Here is a 17,962-nt window from a genome sequence, read left to right on the forward strand (position 1 = left end):
GAAAAGAGAAAATGTTTTTAATGTAAAAATACAGTTCTATATTATATATATATTTTTCTTTTTATGTGGGTTGACATCAAAGAGTCAGACTTGGCAAATCTAAATGTTTTTCCTCAGTTTTCATCATTTGTGCACAAAAGACCTACTATGATCATTTGTTTTAATTTTCAAATGAAAGTTAATCAAATCCTATTTGTTAGTCGAGGGAGTGAGGTCATGTTCTTCAGCCAGAACAGTTTTAAAGGTCTTCTATTTGAATACCCCTGACTATTTTAATATAAATAAATGCAAAGTGTGGTGTTTAGTTTAGTTTTTCATGTTAACATGTTAGATACAATGAAACTGTTAAGCTAAATACAGAAAGTTTGACCCCCTTTGTGTTTTCATTTGGATAATCTTGCCCCACCCCCATTCTTTGGAAACCTGTATCAGAAACCATCCATTAATTATGATGTCATAACCATAAAGGTTTCTAAATTACTCTTATTTTAGCTTAATTTCCTTAGATTTATTGGACAGGCTGAGGTGGAAGCTTTGTGTTGTCAATGTTGCAGTATACAGTACCTTCTTGACAGATTGAGCATTACTATTTCAAAAGAGCAGTGAAAATCGTGTTTTCAACTAGTGTATTCCCTTTAAGAATACAAGGCTTGTCTTTGTTTGTTTACTCCCCAAAAGACTAGCATGCAAAATTCTGAAATAGAAGCATCTTTATCTTTCTCTTGTTTCTCCTTGTCTATTTCTGCTGCTCCATTAAAGCTTTTGCTCTGATTCTTCTGTAGGATGTCAGTGGCTGAATGCTGTGAGGTGGAGCACATCACATCGCTGGTCAAGCAGCATGTTCCTAAGGCACAGTTGTCAAGGCAGCAAGAGGCTGTGCTCACATTCACGTTGCCTTTCGAGAGCATGGACACTTTCCCAGGTCTTGCTTCTATTTGCCCTCATGTCACCATCTGCCATGCACTACACTGCCATATTTCCTGCAGGGCAACATATTGTGTCACCAAGACTCTAGTGGTGTTTTATTGGGGCTGTTTTTAATTTGTAATTGTGTACAATGATTTATTATGGTTTATCATTATGCTGTTATATGAAGTGTTTGTGGAGAAAACTTTCTTGTAACTGATGGTAAAACTAATCATATATTTTTACTTAAAAAAGAAAACAAAGTAAAAAAGCAGTGATTTTCATTCAGTAGTAAAGTTCGAATGGATTAAAATGCTAAGGTTGGTGGTGGTGGGTTTTAATGTTTAGTTGATTTATGTGTGGTTAAACTCTTATTACCTCTCTCATGCTGCACTCCAGGGCTTTTTGCGGAGCTGGACTGTCGGCCTGACCTGGGTATAATTAATTATGGGGTCTCCATGACAACATTAGAGGATGTATTCTTACGTCTGGAGGCAGAAGCAGAGGTGGATCAGGCTGGTAAGAGAACCAAGTTTCTTAGCCTGTTTAAAGTATCTCTGTTCAAGCTGTTTAAAGCATCTCAGTTCAAGCTGCTCAAAACACTTCCAGTTATAATGTACACTATCCATATTTTTTTTGCAGACTACAGTGTGTTTAACCAGGAGAAGGTTGAAGAAGGTGGCGATGCTTCCTCTCTGGATGATACAGATCAGAGGCTGTTGATGTTCTCAGACAACAGGCAGGATGCAGTAACTGGACGTGCCCTCTGGTGGCAGCAGTTCAGAACGGTGGCCTGGGTGCACATACTCAACCTGCAGAGAGAAAGGAAACCCATCATATACAAGTAAAGGGACAAACACAAGTGCAAGCTGATCATTTTTTACCTTGCACAAGTACATGCACACACTACACACTCTGTGACTTTCACAGCTTATTAAGTGTACTCTAAATTAATGTAGTAATTTGCTTCGTTGTTTGGCATCCATAAACAGCCAACAGTTCGGGTAATGAACTATATTACTTGGTGGAAGAACTATTGTTGTTTTTTTTACAATTTTATCAACATTATTATTGTTATAAAAAGAATATCCAATATAATAATTTATAATTCTTTATTAAATCTTTATATATTTTATCATATTGCTTTAGCCACTGTTAAAAAAAAAAAAGATAGGCCATTAGCCTACGGCCCGTATGTCAAAGCGAGTATTACTAAAGGGGTAGGGAAGGGAATCGTAAGGAATTGAACTATTCCAGTTCTGATTCGTATTCCTCTTAACGATCAAGGTTCTGATTTCTCTTCACAATTCTTTCAGTACTTTTGAGGATGAATTATTTGGAAATAAATAAACTGCACATTGCCATATGAACAACCAGTTAGTAACTGCACTGCCCAATTGAAGTCTCACAGGTCTAAAGTACAACATTAAATAAACACAGTAACAGTTCCGGAGACAGTTTAGACCGTGTTTTGTAGCCTAATGTTGTACTTCATGCTTGAGATTTCAACAGCTCTTAAAGGGGTAGTTCACCCAAAAATGAAAATTCTCATAATTTACTCACCCTCATGCCATCCCAGATGTATATGACTTCCTTTCTTCAGCAGAACACATTTGAAGAAAAATAGAAAAAATCTCTGCTCAGTTGGTCCAGTGGATGGTAACACAATATTTGATGCTCCAAAAACACAGACAATAAGCATGAACGTCATCCTTACAACAAGCTATATAATCGCTTTTGTTGTGAAAGATATCAATATATCAAATATATAAAAATATTTTTTTTTACACAACCATATTTATGTGAAACTGAGTACTCTGACCATGAGCACTGGGAGATGGAGGAGGCTGGACCAACAAGCCTCAGAGAGCTCAGGAGACGTGGTGGTGCATGTATGCGATTCAACAGAGGAAGAGAGCATCCTCTGCAACAGATGGAACGTTGTCTTGCCATCTCTGGAAAGACTGCATGGCCTCAGCCTTCTTGTGAATACATACTGCTGCTTATCGGACGCTGTGTGTTTTACACTGTAGATTAAGTAGGGGGCAGCTGCCGCTGAAATGTGCTGCAGAGAACATTATCAGTGTTTTTTAGTACAGTATTTGGCCACATCTCCGGAAAAATGCACGAAGCGCATTAACGAAACCGCAAGTCATGAAAATCAAATCAATTATTTTTTAAAAATGTTTTAAGTAATCATTTGGACACCTGGTAAAGTAAACACAAGAATGGATTTACTGTATGGAGAATGGAGACCTCACCTGCAAATGGTGAGCCAGGCATGGAAAAAAATATGGGCAAGCTGCCGTATCTCTTCACATCACCCGAGAAATGCTCACCTACCATCTTCTGAGCTGGTTTTAAAACTAAACTGCATGAGAGACCCAGCGTGTGCGCGATAGAGAGTGAACAGCAGTTTTTAAACTTTAGCAAGATAAAGTGTCTAATAATAAATTGGCAATGTCCAGTTTAGTTTATCTTGCCAGAAAAGCTTTATGTATTGAATCTGCCCATTTGATACTGTAATTATTAGTCCACTGGAAAATGCCAGAAAAGTTTACCCAATATTTAGTTACAGCATGCCCACTCATTTTATGGGATGTTTACATATGCTTGTATCAAAAATGTATACCCGTAAAAATGTGTCAAACTCTATCTGTACATTTAAATGTGTTCATATTTAAATAATTGAGAAAAATAAATGGTAACTAATCAATATCTTTCAAGTTCTTTGAGATAAAGTATGAAGTAAATATTTGTATGATTATATTTTAATGTTTGTTTTAATGTATCTTTACCATGATTAATCCCGATTAATCACAGAAAACTCTGCGATTTAATTAAAATCTTTAAAACGATTCACAGAACTACTATCTTTTAATGGGTTAACCAATTTAAACTTTTTCTTCCCCTCTTTTCCCCAGTTTGATGCTGTTCCTGATTTTTTTGTCTTCAATGCTGATTTTGTCTGTGGCAACCGGAAACATTCAGATTCACTCTGCTGAAAGACTATTTTCACCCATATACCTGCTGCACCGCAATGAAGCTCCACGCAAATACGCCACAAGCCTGCTTGTGCAAAATTCCACTGGTCAGTGACTTTATTTTATTGCAAAGCCCATCTGGTGGGACAAGGTTGATGGTGGTGTTTAAACTGATGGATCAACACATTATTCTTGATGTAGCTGATCTTTAATGTTTGTGTTGTGATAGATTCTGATCTGTCAGGGTTCATCCAGAATCTGGAGTCTCAGGACATTAAAGTGGAAATGATGAAGAATCCAGACTACATGTCTGCAGCACCTGTGAGCGCTGCCATCAAAGTAATAGGATCCAGTAAGGTGAGAGAGAGACCTCCAGCCATCTTCTTTCTTTTATCACTGGTACAGTTATGTCCTCCCAACACTTAATCCATAGTTGAGTTTAGCAGAATGTATCAGGATAAACATCAGGATAGCAGAATGTATGTTAAAAAAATAAATAAATGTACACACCACCTTAAACGTACCCCATCTTATGTCTCTCTCTCTTTCTCTTTTTGCAATGAACAGGATTTGTCCTACATCTTAGCATTTAACAGTACCACTGTGCACTCCCTACCCATGGTTGTCAATGTGCTCAGTAATGCCCTCTTGAAGGGTTTGAACGGCACAGGACACATTAGAACATGGACCAAACCTTTTGACTATGTAAGTGCACTGCATCAACACACTCGAGTCACTACTGAACCTGTTTACAGGGTTCCCATTATCATGGAAAACCTGGAAATTGTGTTTTCCAGGCCTGGAAAAGTCAATGAAATTTCTGTAATAAAATACATTTGTCTAGTTATGCTCTGCTCAAAAATATCTTCCAGTAATCGGCTAAATGCTGCTCTTGGGAAGAGTAAAACTTGATCACAAGCCATAGTGGTGTGGATTTGTTAGCAACCATTCAAATTGGTTCTCAAATCAGTTTGAAAGATTCATTAGCGAATCTGTCAGAATGTGAATGAATTTTAGAAATCCTTATTCATTCATCGCAAACCACCAGAAAGGTCATAGGTTTCCCCACACATTTTCACCAATTAATGTCTGTGTTTATTATTGTGTGTGTTTATTGTTGCTGTATTCTGTTTGTATTTTAGCAAATCCCAGATAAGACATCCTACGCTATGGTTTACATTGAGGCAGTAATTCTGGGGATGCTGGCTGCTGGGATGCCAGCATACTTTGCCATGGACCACACAAGAGACCGAGAAGTACTACATCAAGCACCATACTTACAGTGATCAGAAAACCCAATTAATTAATCTGACATGTGTATAGAATTCATACAGTGATGCTGTGGTTAAAAGATACCGTAGTTCACCCAAAAATGAAAATTCTCTCATCATTTACTCATGCCATCCCAGATGTGTAAGACTTTTTTTTTCCTTCTGTTGAACACAAATACATTTTTTTTAGAAGAACATTTCAGCTCTGTAGGTCCATGCTAAGAAAGTGAATGGGTACCACAATGAAAAAGCTCCTAAAAGCACATCAAGTCAGCATAAAAGTTATCCATAAGACTCCAGTCTTTAGAAGCTATAAAATAGGTGTGGGTGAGAACCAGATCAATCTTTTAAGTCATTTTTTGCATGAAAAATTTGAAAGTGGAGACTGATAGTAAAAAATATTGATCTATTTCTCACCCACACCTATCATATTCTTCTGAAGACATGAATTAAACCACTGGAATCATATATATTACTTAAAAGTTCCAAAAGCACATAAATGTACCAAAAGTTCTCATACCCATTCACGTGTATTGTAAGGACCCACAGAGCTGAGCAGAGTAAATGAGGAGATAATTTTCATTTTTTGGTGAACTATTCCTTTAAATCACCTTAATCATGACATGTGGGTGCAAAACTGGTTTCATCAGAAAAAATGTATCTATGTTAATAAATGTAACCACTCTATCTTTACTGTATTTGAATCAGCTGAAGTGTCGCTCGACTCTAAGGATCTCTGGTCTGATTCCATCTGCATACTGGTGTGGTCAGGCAGCCATTGATGTCCCTTTCTATTATCTTATCTTAACCTGTATGACCAGCACCCTTTTTGCTTTCCATTCTACAAACCTGTTGACCTCGCATAACATCATGTCTGTAGTAAGAAAACACATCACACACTCTTTTACAAGCTGCATGACTGATCCTGCGCTCATACACAAGCACAGTCAAGACACACTCTTTATTTAAGCCTATTTGACCTGAAGGTAGAGGCAGATATGCCATAGCTCACAATCTTTTCTCCAATTTCAGGCTCTGTGTTTGATTGGCTTCTCTCCAGCCATGGTCCTCTATACCTACTGTGTGTCCTTCATGTTTGTCAGAGTCCAGAGTAACAGAGACTTCTTCTCAGTGGTATCCATGATGGTGAGTCCTAGAGAGACTTCCCCACAGCCAAGAAAATAACTATTTAGTCTTTAAAAAAAATACAAATAAATGTCCTTTGGGGGTTTTCACACTTGGTTCTTTGTATGGATCTGAAAGCAGTTTGCAAGAATTTGGTTTCACATGTGAACATGCAAAATTAACTCTGATTTCTTTTAACGTGAATCAAGTGAACAAACTAGGCAGATAGCAAGGTGGTTCACTTACAGCATGCATTGTGAACACAAAGTGCAACAGGTTCACGTTATTTTCACATTTGTGTAATATTGCAAAGTATAAAAATAAATTAAAAATTACCATTAAATAATCTAATAAATAATTAATAGAATATTCTAGTGGTTCAAGTTCTAAAATCTTGTAAATTGAAAGTAAATTGAGACTTGATCATAACTTATATGGAACAAAATGAATTTTGTGCCCGTTTTAAAGTACATGTACAATGTTAAAGCAAAAAAAATAAATAAAATGGGTTCATTGTCATTCGGTTCACGTTTTGGGTGACATAAAGGTCTTATTTAAAGAGGAATCAAGTGTGAAAACACCCTTAAATGCAACAGTGTCCATTGGAGGATATCAAAGTAATTGTTTTTCTTTGTTTGTTCCTCCATAGTTGTGTGTGGTTTCTGCATCTTTAGTCCAGTTATCCCTTGTGAATGAAAGTGCTGGGCTATATCGTATCCTACACAATGTACTGTGTTTCTTCAGTCCTCTCTATCCTCTTATGGGTTGCCTTAATTGCATTACCACGGTAACACTACTACTATTCAGTGTTTATGAGCCATCTATTCAGTGTTTTTGGGCATACATTAGATTAAATGTTCTTAGTCAGTTTGAGGTGGAATTTACGATAATTCTAGATTATATGTTGTGGAATCTGGTTTACTGCATTGTGTCCATCTCTTTTTAGTCCACCTTCCTTCAGTCCAGTCATGAGGAGGAGTTCCTGTGGAAGAATCTCTTAATCTCTGTTGTGGCTGTGAGTTAAATATCACTATTGGCTCGAGGTCTGTTAAGATGTGTTTGTTTTCACTGAATGTTTGTATTGTCTCTTCAGCCGTATATCCAGTGTATTCTGCTGCTCTTCATTCTGAGATGGTCGGAGAAGAGATATGGAGGGCAGACAATGAAAAATGACCAGCTCTGCAGGTCTGACTCAACAGACTCTTAGATCTGATGTTAAAGCTGCACAATGTAACTTTGTGCTCTATAGTGACAGCTGTGGTTTAAGGTTAAAATTGCAATCAATTTGCAGAAGAACACTTGACGTCAGTCGTGTTTCGGAACTGCCCTTTTGGTGGATGAAACTCATGATTTTAGCTTTCCAGAACATCAGATCCGGAGTCATGTTTATATTATGTTATATAATTAAAGATTTAAATCTGAAATATTACTTGATTTGGTTAAGATAAAAAAAAAGAAACACTCTTATTTTCATATTTTTAATGAATGAATTTGACACTTTTAGTGCTTTTTTTTTATGGACATGACGGCATAAGCCAGTGATTTCATGTCAAATCCGACACGAGAGCTCAAAATACAAATAATTTTTATAGGCTTACCATAGTGAATTGGGGTAAGGACATTGGTTTAACACTGATTGTTTATGTACTCAATCAATAATGGAAATTTGTTAATTTTACCCAAAAAATCTTACATGGTGAAGTTTTAAATATGGGAGAAATATGTTTTTAAATTAATATATGAGCATGTGTACTCCTGTATTCCGATGTATTAAAAAAAAAACATGAGAATATGTTACCAATAATAGTATTAAATATTTAGCATAGCATATTTAGCTTCTATGGCTACAAAAATAAATTATTTGTTTTGTCTATTGACAATATTCAATATATTTCTCAATAATTATGTATTTGCTTGGAAATGGCTCAAGTTAATTTCTTTTAAATAAGAGGAACCATAATTTCATCCAAACTGCCATTGTAGCCAAATAGATAACATTTTAAAGACATTTAATACAAATCTAGTTACAAAAAAATAAAGGAATGGCCACAGATTAGTCCAGTGGACACCGATGAAGGCCACAGATTTTCACTAAATGAACACAATAAATGTAATCATTTTCATAGATATGCTCTTTTTTTTTTAAATATTTATATTTGATTAGCAGTGATGTATAGAAGCTTAATACAAAAGCATTATTTACCAACATATATTTTTACAAAATATTTTTTTTTGCAAAAGGTGTGCAAAAAATACTTGTTTATTACTTAATTATTTCTGTCAAGTCAAGTTTTTTATTAGAATATAGTACTGAATTATCATTATTATTTTAAGGATAAGGTTTGTTTTATATAAAAGTGAGGAGGAGGGCGTGACCGTGCCGTGATAGAGCACGGCCGGCGCTGAATCAGCTGATCAGCAGTAGAGTGAGATAAAGGGGAGGACGGATGCGCCGGTTAGAGACACGTGGCCGCGCCGCACATTTGTTTATATTGGTTTTAAGTTTACCATTAAACGTTGTTTACTGTTCAGCCGGTTCCCGCTTCGTCCTTGCCCATCCTATGTGTTACAGTGGTGCTGAAACCCAGGAGGGAGGAACGATGCGCTGTCGCGGAGTCCTCGCCGCTACCACCCACTACAGGTGCAGCCGCGGCCATCTGCCTGGGGACAGAGGGGTCGCTGCTGGCCGGCGAGAGCCGAAGGAACCACGGCTGTCTGCCCGAGGGCGGAGGAGCGGTTGAGGACCGTTCGACAGCGTGTTCGGGAGCTGGCGAGCAAGTTCTCTCTCTCTCTCTCTCTCTCTCTCTCTCTCTCTCTCTCTCTCTCTCTCTCTCTCTGTGTCTCCACTCACCCTTTCCATCCCCCCCACGCCTCCCCTCATCTCTCCCCCAGGTTCACAGGGGGCAGGGCGGCCACCGGCTGACAGAAGGGCCATTATTCTGAAGCTCGCACAGACCACGTTTATCCATCTTTAGAGTTTAATAATCACATAACTATATAGACATTGATTTTATTTTGATTAATTGTGCAGGCCTGAAGGATCGTGAAATTTGTCTACTGATGTGCTCTTTATCAAATGTTAAAATCATCGCTATATTCATGATATTGCTACATTTTATATCACCAGCAAATGAATCACGATTTATACTGAGAATATTCAATAGCTTAATACTCTAGCTAGGACACATTATTGGGTGTTAACTAATATTCCTCAAAAATAATAAAAGAATTAAGCGAAATCAGAACCAGAATTATTAAATTCCATCCCTATTGATGTATAACAGTTGCGTTTGTCAAGATGTCACTACTTATTTAGAGCTTTTTTGAGTTAAAATAACAATATTGTCTGCTGGATTTCATGGCAAATTAAGTAAAACATTATCATGGCCACCTCTGTGTCCTTAAGGATTTCCTCCAATGCAAAGAGCAAAGTTCAGCGGAACCCAGATGAGAATATTAGCGAGGATGAGGATGTTCAGGTGGAGAAAGCTCGAGTGAAGGAGGCGTTGACCTGTCAGTCCAGTGAGGAAGTATGTCCCCCATGTTTTCTATAAATGTTTCTCTCGTTCTCACTTATTCCCTCTCTCTCAAGTCAGTTTGTGTTGCTTCATATTTTATATTTAATTGGACAACAATTTTATTGCTTTTTTTTGGTACAGAAACCAGTGGTGGTGGTGAGTGAACTGAGGAAAGAATACAAAGGCAAGAGAGAAGGATTCTCACTTGGCAAGAAAAGGAAAGTGGCCACTAAGAACATCTCCTTCTGTGTTCGCAAAGGTAAAGTATCTGATTGGAAGCAATTAATGATGATAGAGAGAACAAGCCACATGATAGTGATTTACTTTTCTTAGGTGAGGTTTTGGGTCTGCTGGGACCAAATGGAGCTGGAAAGAGCACCATCATGCACATGCTATCAGGGGACACGGAGCCCACTGCTGGAAAGGTTTGTACTCGCAAATATTACTGTTTCCTCTGTACTGATTTTAGGGTAAACATCTGTGAAATACTCCAGCTTAGATTTAAACATGGAATATTTGTTAAATGTAGCTGTGAGTTCTACACCCTTATTGGTAACTGAAATTATTAGCAAATAAGTCAAAATATTCAATAAACTAATTAAAAGGGAATGTGTAGGACTTTGTGCTGACATTCCAGTTCGGTGGAAATGATTGGAGCTCTCTGAAAAATTGTGCGGGCACAGACTCTGTGGTCCTGGTTATTATCTAAATATATGGGACTTGTTTAGTGCTGTCTGACTGTGTTTAAAAAAATTAGTATTTTGATTTATATTTTCAGATCCTGATGGGGGATTACTTCCAGCCAATGGAAAACCCCTTGGAGCATGTGGGGTACTGTCCTCAAGTGAACCCTCTTTGGCCTAGAATCACGTTACAGGAGCACCTGGAGATCTATGCTGCCATAAAGGGGTTACATCAATGTGATATCCCAAATATCATTAAGCGGTAGCTAATCTCTTTCCTAAAGCAGTGATCATTTTTTATTGACATTTTCCAGAAATCAGATGCAAATTGGTTTCTCATTACCAGTGTTGGTTGTAATGCATTACTAAGTAATTCATTACTGTAATTAAATTACGTTTTCATTAAAAAAAGTAAAGGGATTACTCTTAATTTTTCAGTAATTTAATTCGTTACTTCTGATGTAATTGTGTTTAGGGCTGAAACGAATGATTATTTTGATAATCAGCTAATCTAATGATTATTAGAACAATTATTCGACTATTCGGGCAATTATTGCAGCAATTAACCATTATAATTGTTTTAAATACTGTATAGACTATAGAACAGTTCTATATAAAACAATAGTGAATTTAAAATCTAAATTTAATGTCTAATGTTAAAATTTATTTTTTCTAATTTAATGCAGCCTTTTTAAATTCTTTGGCCAGTTCCTGAATGATTTATTTGACTTTCTATGATTTATTAAAAAAAATTAAAAGAACAGTTTCGTGTCTATCCTTGTATTTTTCATCTGGTCGAGGAGTAATCTAATTACACTGTAGAAGATGTAATTATTACTTTTTAGAGTAGCTTACCCAACACTTGCTCATTACTTTTAAAAGCTATACTGATACAAATCCCTACTATATGCCGAAATGTCAAAAAAAATAAAATAAAAATTAAACACTTGTTAAATATAACAACCTCAGCATTTTTTATGTTGTCATTGCTCATTCCAGTTCTTGTCATTTCAGTGTTGTAAAAGCTCTGGAACTGAAGGATCATCTTTATAAACAGGCAAAACACCTCTCTGCAGGGCTAAAGAGGAAGGTTTGTCAAAAATGACAGTTTGATCAAATATTGATTTAGAATAGCCGACTTTACCGTGAGCTTTTAGGCTTACTTTTTTCCTTTTTCTTTTTAGTTGTGCTTTGCACTAAGCATGCTGGGAAATCCACAGATAGTATTGTTAGATGAGCCGTCTGCAGGGATGGATCCCAAATCAAAGCAGCGCATGTGGTAAAATTTACAACTGTACTACTCAGTACAGTTTAAAGTCTTATTACGTATATTGAATTGATATATAACTGCATGCTATGGCAGGTATATATTCAATACTTTATAATCGTATGGTGTAGATATAACAAAGGAGCATTCAAATACTTTGTCCATTCTGATAGGAGGGCAATCCGTGCTGCATTTAAGGACAAAGAGCGAGGGGCCCTTTTAACCACCCACTACATGGAGGAGGCTGAGGCTGTGTGCGACCGTGTGGCCATCGTGGTCTCTGGTCAGCTACGGTGAGAAACTGAGGGTTTGGGATCAGATCAAATCCTCAAATGTTAAATGCATCATTAGGCTTGTTCCTCACTTAAATTTTGAGCTTTCAGATTAAGTATAAAAGATTATATAAAATTGTTTGATATGTCGTACCCTACAGGTGTATTGGTTCAATTCAGCACCTGAAGGGGAAGTTCGGGAGAGGCTACAGCCTAGAGATTAATCTCAGGGAGGAGCTCACGGGTCTTCAGCAGGTGGTGCTGTTGCACAAAGAAATACTAAAAATATTTCCCCATGCTGCTCGTCAGGACAGGTATGTTTTGTAAAATGGTTTGGGGGGCAGTGAAACACTAAATGTTAATTGTCTGACATAAAAGCAGAATGGAAAATACCTGTGAGTTAGGGATTTTGTAACGTGCTGGATCTTTGCAGTTTTGCCACCCTGATGGTGTATAAAATCCCAATGGAGGATGTGACGTCACTAGCCATGTCCTTTGCCCAGTTAGAGAGTGGTAAGAAATGTTTTTTTTTCATGTTTTGCAAAAAACTCTAACTGTTTTAGTCATCATTATATATATATATATATATATATATATATATATATATATATATATATATATATATATATATATATATTTATATATATATATATTTTCATTTACTTTCTCCTTCACAGCTAAAAAAACTTTAACTTTGAAGAGTACAACTTCTCCCAGTCAACTCTTGAACAGGTATGTGAGCAATAATGTCTTCAAATGTATTTTATGTCTGCAAAATACATAAAATAAAATAATACATTTAGTGAGGCTTAAGCTTAAAGAAAGCACAAATAAAAAATAAAAATGATTTGACTTATGTTACAATGTTATTTTGTTTTCTACTTTGGCAACAAAATCTCAATGTTCTCTCTTTGCACTGTCAAACAAACAAGTGATAGCCAGGGCTGAAGAGTTTTACCAATCAGAAATTAGCATAATACATTCTGATTCAAAGTAATATTCAGCATTGTCCAATCACTGCCAACCATTTTAAAATAAAATTAAGCATTATAAATTCTGACTCTCTGTACTGATTACCACTGTCCCATGTCTACCAAACATGTTGAGTGATCCAAACATCATCTGCAGTCTGAAACTGAAGATGTTAGGAGTGAATGCACTTTGCTGGATAGCAAAGCAATGGTCTCCAAACAGTTTGAAATGCACCTTATTTTCACCATAACTCCATATAAAGCCTCAGAAAGCAGCTTTTGGATGAACCCATTGATTCTCAATGTGATAATGCACAGCATTTCTAAGGAAAAAATATGCTAAAGTACACATTTGTGTACATTGTTTTTAGCAGGGTGGCGTTTTGCGATAAATCGCTCAAATGTTAAAAATGCCATATCGGATGAAACTAGAGACTCTAATCTTTTGACTCAAATGGGTTATGTAAAAACTTGATTAGTTTTCTTTGAGATGTAGTCTTGTTGGCATTTCTCCCAAAGACAAACTCCACTGATATTGGTGCCATGTTGTTTTGTTCTCATGACTCGTGCATCAAAAATGTTTAACACTGTGTTGACGCCCCAGAATATCCTGAACTGAGATCAGTCAGTTTAAATGAAATTAGAGTATAGTGAAGACAAATCACAGTCTATGCAGAAAGATGCAAGGTCAAACGAGGTTAAGGATTCTTTGATATTTTACTGGACAAATACAAGACAAATATACTGATTAATATTATTAGACTAATAATATTAATTATAGTGGTATACTTAACTGATATCAACACTGCAAAGTACCCTATCTACCCTATCTTATCTAGCCTGAACAAGGTTAATTGAATTAAACCTGTGATTGTTTTATGCAGGTTTTCATGGAGTTCGCTAAAGAGCAGGAAGAGGAAGAGGTGGGATCTCTCAGCACTACTTTCCAATGGCAGAGACTGAGACAGGACGGTTCTGTATCCGTCAATCACGCTGATAGCATAGTTCACCAGCTATGATCCAATCCTGCCAGCCTTTACTGAAACGCCCTCTTGTCTCTCGATCTCACTGCATGTGCCGTCCTTTGCCTTAAGAGCCTTAAACTAATGGGACTCACAGGAGACTTGACTGTGGAGTCTCTGGTGGCCAAATGAACACATGCAGAAGATGTGTGGACCATGAGACCTGAATAGGCTCTGGTACTGGCTAATGCTGTTGTAAGATGGGATCTGCCACAATTTGTGTGTCAGCTGTAACACCTAAGCTAGACTTGACCTTTTTTATTATGAAGAGATTTTATTTTTTAATTCCCACTCCCTGCCAGTAAGAAAACACATTTTATCTGATAACTTCCATTCACAAGCCTCCTTTAAGGGGTTTATCTTATATTATGTATGAAGCTCACTGTCCTGTTGATTCGTAACACCATATACACACATGTAAATCACTGGGAAATTAATCGCATGGAGCAGGTTCCACATTATCAGAATGGTACCAAAGTCTCACTCACGTTGATGCCAAAACATTGCTTTTGGTGTCTGTTGCATGGGAATTAAACTTGCATCTATGTCTGTTCGGCTAAAGCGTTCTATATACATACTGATATTTGTATTATCTACGTATTCAGACAGGATAATCTCATTACAACTGTCTACCACAGCATTATCGCCGAGATTTACTAGCATGTATGGGGGGACACTTGTTTCTTATAACTTTTTTTTGGGCAGAGTGTGCCCTGCAGGTGCATGAAGCCTACTCTATCTCTGCTGCACCCAGGAGATCTGCAAGATGACTATCTTAAACACCAGCATATGTTTCAGGCTTGCAAAGAGCTCTCCAAAGAAAAAAGGTTTACGTGCTCACTGTAAGCAAGCAATTGGGTTTCAAATCAAGATGGTAGGAGGACATCGGGCTGGTTGGTATTTGTGTCGCCTTGTCATCCTATTTTTCTTTTCGTCCTGTCATCAGGTGGCATTTATTTAGGATTATATAAAAAAAAAAAAATTATCAGTAGCTTAGAATGTAGCTCCCACAATCTGTACCAAAACATGTAGCACTCCAACTTAATCACATACTGCTGAGCAAGGTTGTTTTATTTATTTGGTTTTAAACGAGAGTAATAAGTGAGCAGACACTATTGAGCTTTTGGAACCCTGAGCCTTGAATGTACAGTGGTATTGTTTTGGTGAAGTTTTACAGTGAAGCAATAGATTGTGTTCAATATGGTTTTTATAGTATCAAGTTGAGCACAATGTAAGGGGTTGTTAATACCAACCAAACGCAAGTTTTTTTTGCATTGCTTACATCTTTGAGCATTGCAGAAATTTTGCGCATGAACGCCACATTTTTAAGATGCAGTGTCAATTTAAAGTTCTTCAACTTTTAAAAATGCTTCTTGAGACACCTGCAGTCTTGCTGTTTATAATGCAAGAATGTGTTTGGTTGGAACAGTCTTCAAATCTTTTGAGAACTTTGCTTTTAGGAGATTTTGTACACCAGAGATTAAACATTGGTTTTAGCTAAATGTGGTGCTTTGAGCATAACAGCAAAAACTTCCAACATTTTTATATATGCATCTTATATGTATCGAAATATTTTGTTAAATGTCAAATGATAAAGGATCTCTTTTTGTTGGCCAGTAAAATGAGAGGAATTTAAAAAAAAAGGTTCAATCTAATACTTAATATCTTTGCACTCCGAGTGACTGTGGTATCTTTTTTTATACACTCACTGAGAACTGTATTAGGTACATTATGGTCTTAATAAAGTCCCTGACATGGTCTTCTGCTGTTGTAGCCCATCTGCCTTCGATGTGTTGTGCATTCTGAGATGCTATTCTGCTCACTACAATTGTACATAGTGTTTATCTGAGTTACTGTAGCCTTTCGGTCTTCTCGAACCAGTCTTGCCATTCTCTGTTGACCTGTCTCATCAACAAGGCGTTTCCGTCCACAGAACTGCTGATCACTGGATGTTATTTGTTTTTGGCACAATTCTGATTAAACTTGTTGAAAATCCAATGAGATCAGCAGTTACCGTAATACACAAACCAGCCCCATGGTTAAAATCATTGATATCACATTTTCCCCCATTCTGATGGTTGATGTGAACATTAACTGAAGCTCCTGACCCATATCTGCCTGATATTATACATTGCTCTGCTGTCACACGATTGGCTGATTAAATAATCGGTGTTCCTAATAAAGCGCTCAGTGAGTGTATTTCCATAATGGCATCTTTCAAATAACAACTAATATACATGCGCAGTATTACAATTTTCAAAGCATTTTCAGTTATTCTTTACTAGTGAGAGAGAATTTCCTTTTTCAATTCTCTGTTGTTTGGTTAAAGTATTGCAGCAAATACACAAAGTTTATGTATTCTGTTGATGTCCAGCATCTTCTCAACTTGAAGCGTTTGCACAGTAGGGGCGCCTTCTGACATGTAAAATTTTTTTCAGCCAGCTTTTGCAATGATTATGCAGAACAATACAACAATACATTGGTATGATGAATTCTGTCCCAATTCTGGTTTCCATTGGTAGAACTTTCTAAAAGACAAGCTGGGTGTTTCATGGTGAAACAGTGGGTTCCTTGTGGCGTTTTGGATGGCCTTTTAGTTGGAGCTAATCTTAGCTGAATGTGAATGGGGTTTATATAATGACATGTCTAAATCAGTCCAGAAAATTTTAAATCTATGCCAAGATGGCACGTTGTGTGGAATATATGTATGGTTTTGTGACAGATGTTACTATTTTAACTATCTCTTTTGGAAGGCTCCATCCTCCAAACAAAAATAGGTACTAAATAAGTCAACCTCTTTTTCTGTAGCATGAAAAGAAATCTAATGCAAACTTTTTAAATCAACAAAAATATGTCCTTATGATTTTTGCAACTGGATGCTGTTGAACAATTATATCTGATGTTCTGGGCAAACACAGGGAAGTAGTTAATCTTTAATGTTTTGTTGTGTATTTCTTGTCATTCTTTAACATATACCGTATAGCCTGTTGTGTCAGTAATGTACAACAATTCTATAACATTTAACACTGAACAGTTTAGTCTTTGAGTTGGGATCAGGTGGTTTTATTGAACACTGTATCTATTTAACAAGACCTTTATTTCCTGAAGTGCAATATATGGATACTTGTATGTGTGAGTAATTAATGCATTATGTAAACGTTGTCATTGCAAACTGCAATATCAATGTTGTCTTTTTGTGAACTCGGACGTGTCTTGCAGTACAATGTAGCCACAAATATTTAATCTTTTAGAACGCTTTGCACTCTTCTCCCCTAGTGCCCATGTCCTGCCCTATGTATGCAAAAAATTGTTTGAAAATAAAATGTATTCAGGATGTTTACGTCTGGACCAGTGGATGTGAATGATAAGTGATGCATATTGAACTTATTTTTTCCTAGTCATCTCAGTGCAACATGCATATATTGGCCACGTGTACACTGCATGCCTCATATTTTATATCTTAATTTTCAATCTCAATAAGGTGAAGGACACTGATTCTGTTTTAAACCTGTTGTACTTCTGTCATTTGCCATCTGCTTTAATTGTTCCAGTAGTAATTTTTTACCCTTTGTTCCACAAAACAAAACAAAAAACACTTTTTTTACTTTACAGCTGCTGATGCTGTTTTCCCCCCACTGTTGATGAATAACAAGGTCCCCAAAAGCTAAAAGCTCATCCCTAAGGCTGATCTTGCTTTGCAGGCAGATTTACAATATGTCATGCTGTGATGCATTGTTCAGGTTTTTCCCATGGCAGGATTATGGTCCTGCGAGGCCCCGGGGCAAACCTACCAGTGAAATGTACTTAATAATATGAGTTCACTTCACTCAAATATTACTAAAAGTGAATATCACTTGGTAGATAAGTTCATTGAACTAATTAGTAACTAGTAACTAATTATATTAAGCAGAACTCGATCTACTCAAGTTAAAGCAAATCAGCC

The 17,962-nt window shown here is 36.8% G+C and overlaps 1 protein-coding gene across 1 annotated transcript in view; it reads left to right on the top strand.

Moving 5' to 3' along the window:
- The window catches only part of LOC127626783 (cholesterol transporter ABCA5-like), a 46,304-nt gene extending 28,921 nt beyond the window's left edge, over positions 1 to 17,383 (top strand). Inside the window, exons 18-40 of the mRNA XM_052102817.1 lie at positions 783 to 922; positions 1,306 to 1,425; positions 1,549 to 1,750; positions 3,831 to 3,997; positions 4,120 to 4,247; positions 4,458 to 4,595; positions 5,033 to 5,146; positions 5,870 to 6,040; positions 6,194 to 6,307; positions 6,936 to 7,073; positions 7,233 to 7,301; positions 7,380 to 7,471; positions 9,693 to 9,816; positions 9,946 to 10,063; positions 10,138 to 10,229; positions 10,583 to 10,749; positions 11,502 to 11,577; positions 11,672 to 11,766; positions 11,928 to 12,047; positions 12,188 to 12,340; positions 12,460 to 12,539; positions 12,704 to 12,758; positions 13,882 to 17,383. Of these exons, the coding sequence (XP_051958777.1) occupies positions 783 to 922; positions 1,306 to 1,425; positions 1,549 to 1,750; positions 3,831 to 3,997; positions 4,120 to 4,247; positions 4,458 to 4,595; positions 5,033 to 5,146; positions 5,870 to 6,040; positions 6,194 to 6,307; positions 6,936 to 7,073; positions 7,233 to 7,301; positions 7,380 to 7,471; positions 9,693 to 9,816; positions 9,946 to 10,063; positions 10,138 to 10,229; positions 10,583 to 10,749; positions 11,502 to 11,577; positions 11,672 to 11,766; positions 11,928 to 12,047; positions 12,188 to 12,340; positions 12,460 to 12,539; positions 12,704 to 12,758; positions 13,882 to 13,960 (2,752 nt within the window). The 3' untranslated portion in view covers positions 13,961 to 17,383. The remainder of the gene's footprint in view (positions 1 to 782; positions 923 to 1,305; positions 1,426 to 1,548; positions 1,751 to 3,830; positions 3,998 to 4,119; positions 4,248 to 4,457; positions 4,596 to 5,032; positions 5,147 to 5,869; positions 6,041 to 6,193; positions 6,308 to 6,935; positions 7,074 to 7,232; positions 7,302 to 7,379; positions 7,472 to 9,692; positions 9,817 to 9,945; positions 10,064 to 10,137; positions 10,230 to 10,582; positions 10,750 to 11,501; positions 11,578 to 11,671; positions 11,767 to 11,927; positions 12,048 to 12,187; positions 12,341 to 12,459; positions 12,540 to 12,703; positions 12,759 to 13,881) is intronic.
- The last annotated feature ends 579 nt before the right edge of the window (positions 17,384 to 17,962 follow it).

The sequence above is a fragment of the Xyrauchen texanus genome, chromosome 33 (genome assembly GCF_025860055.1).
Source record: "Xyrauchen texanus isolate HMW12.3.18 chromosome 33, RBS_HiC_50CHRs, whole genome shotgun sequence".
Classification (NCBI taxonomy): domain Eukaryota; kingdom Metazoa; phylum Chordata; class Actinopteri; order Cypriniformes; family Catostomidae; genus Xyrauchen; species Xyrauchen texanus.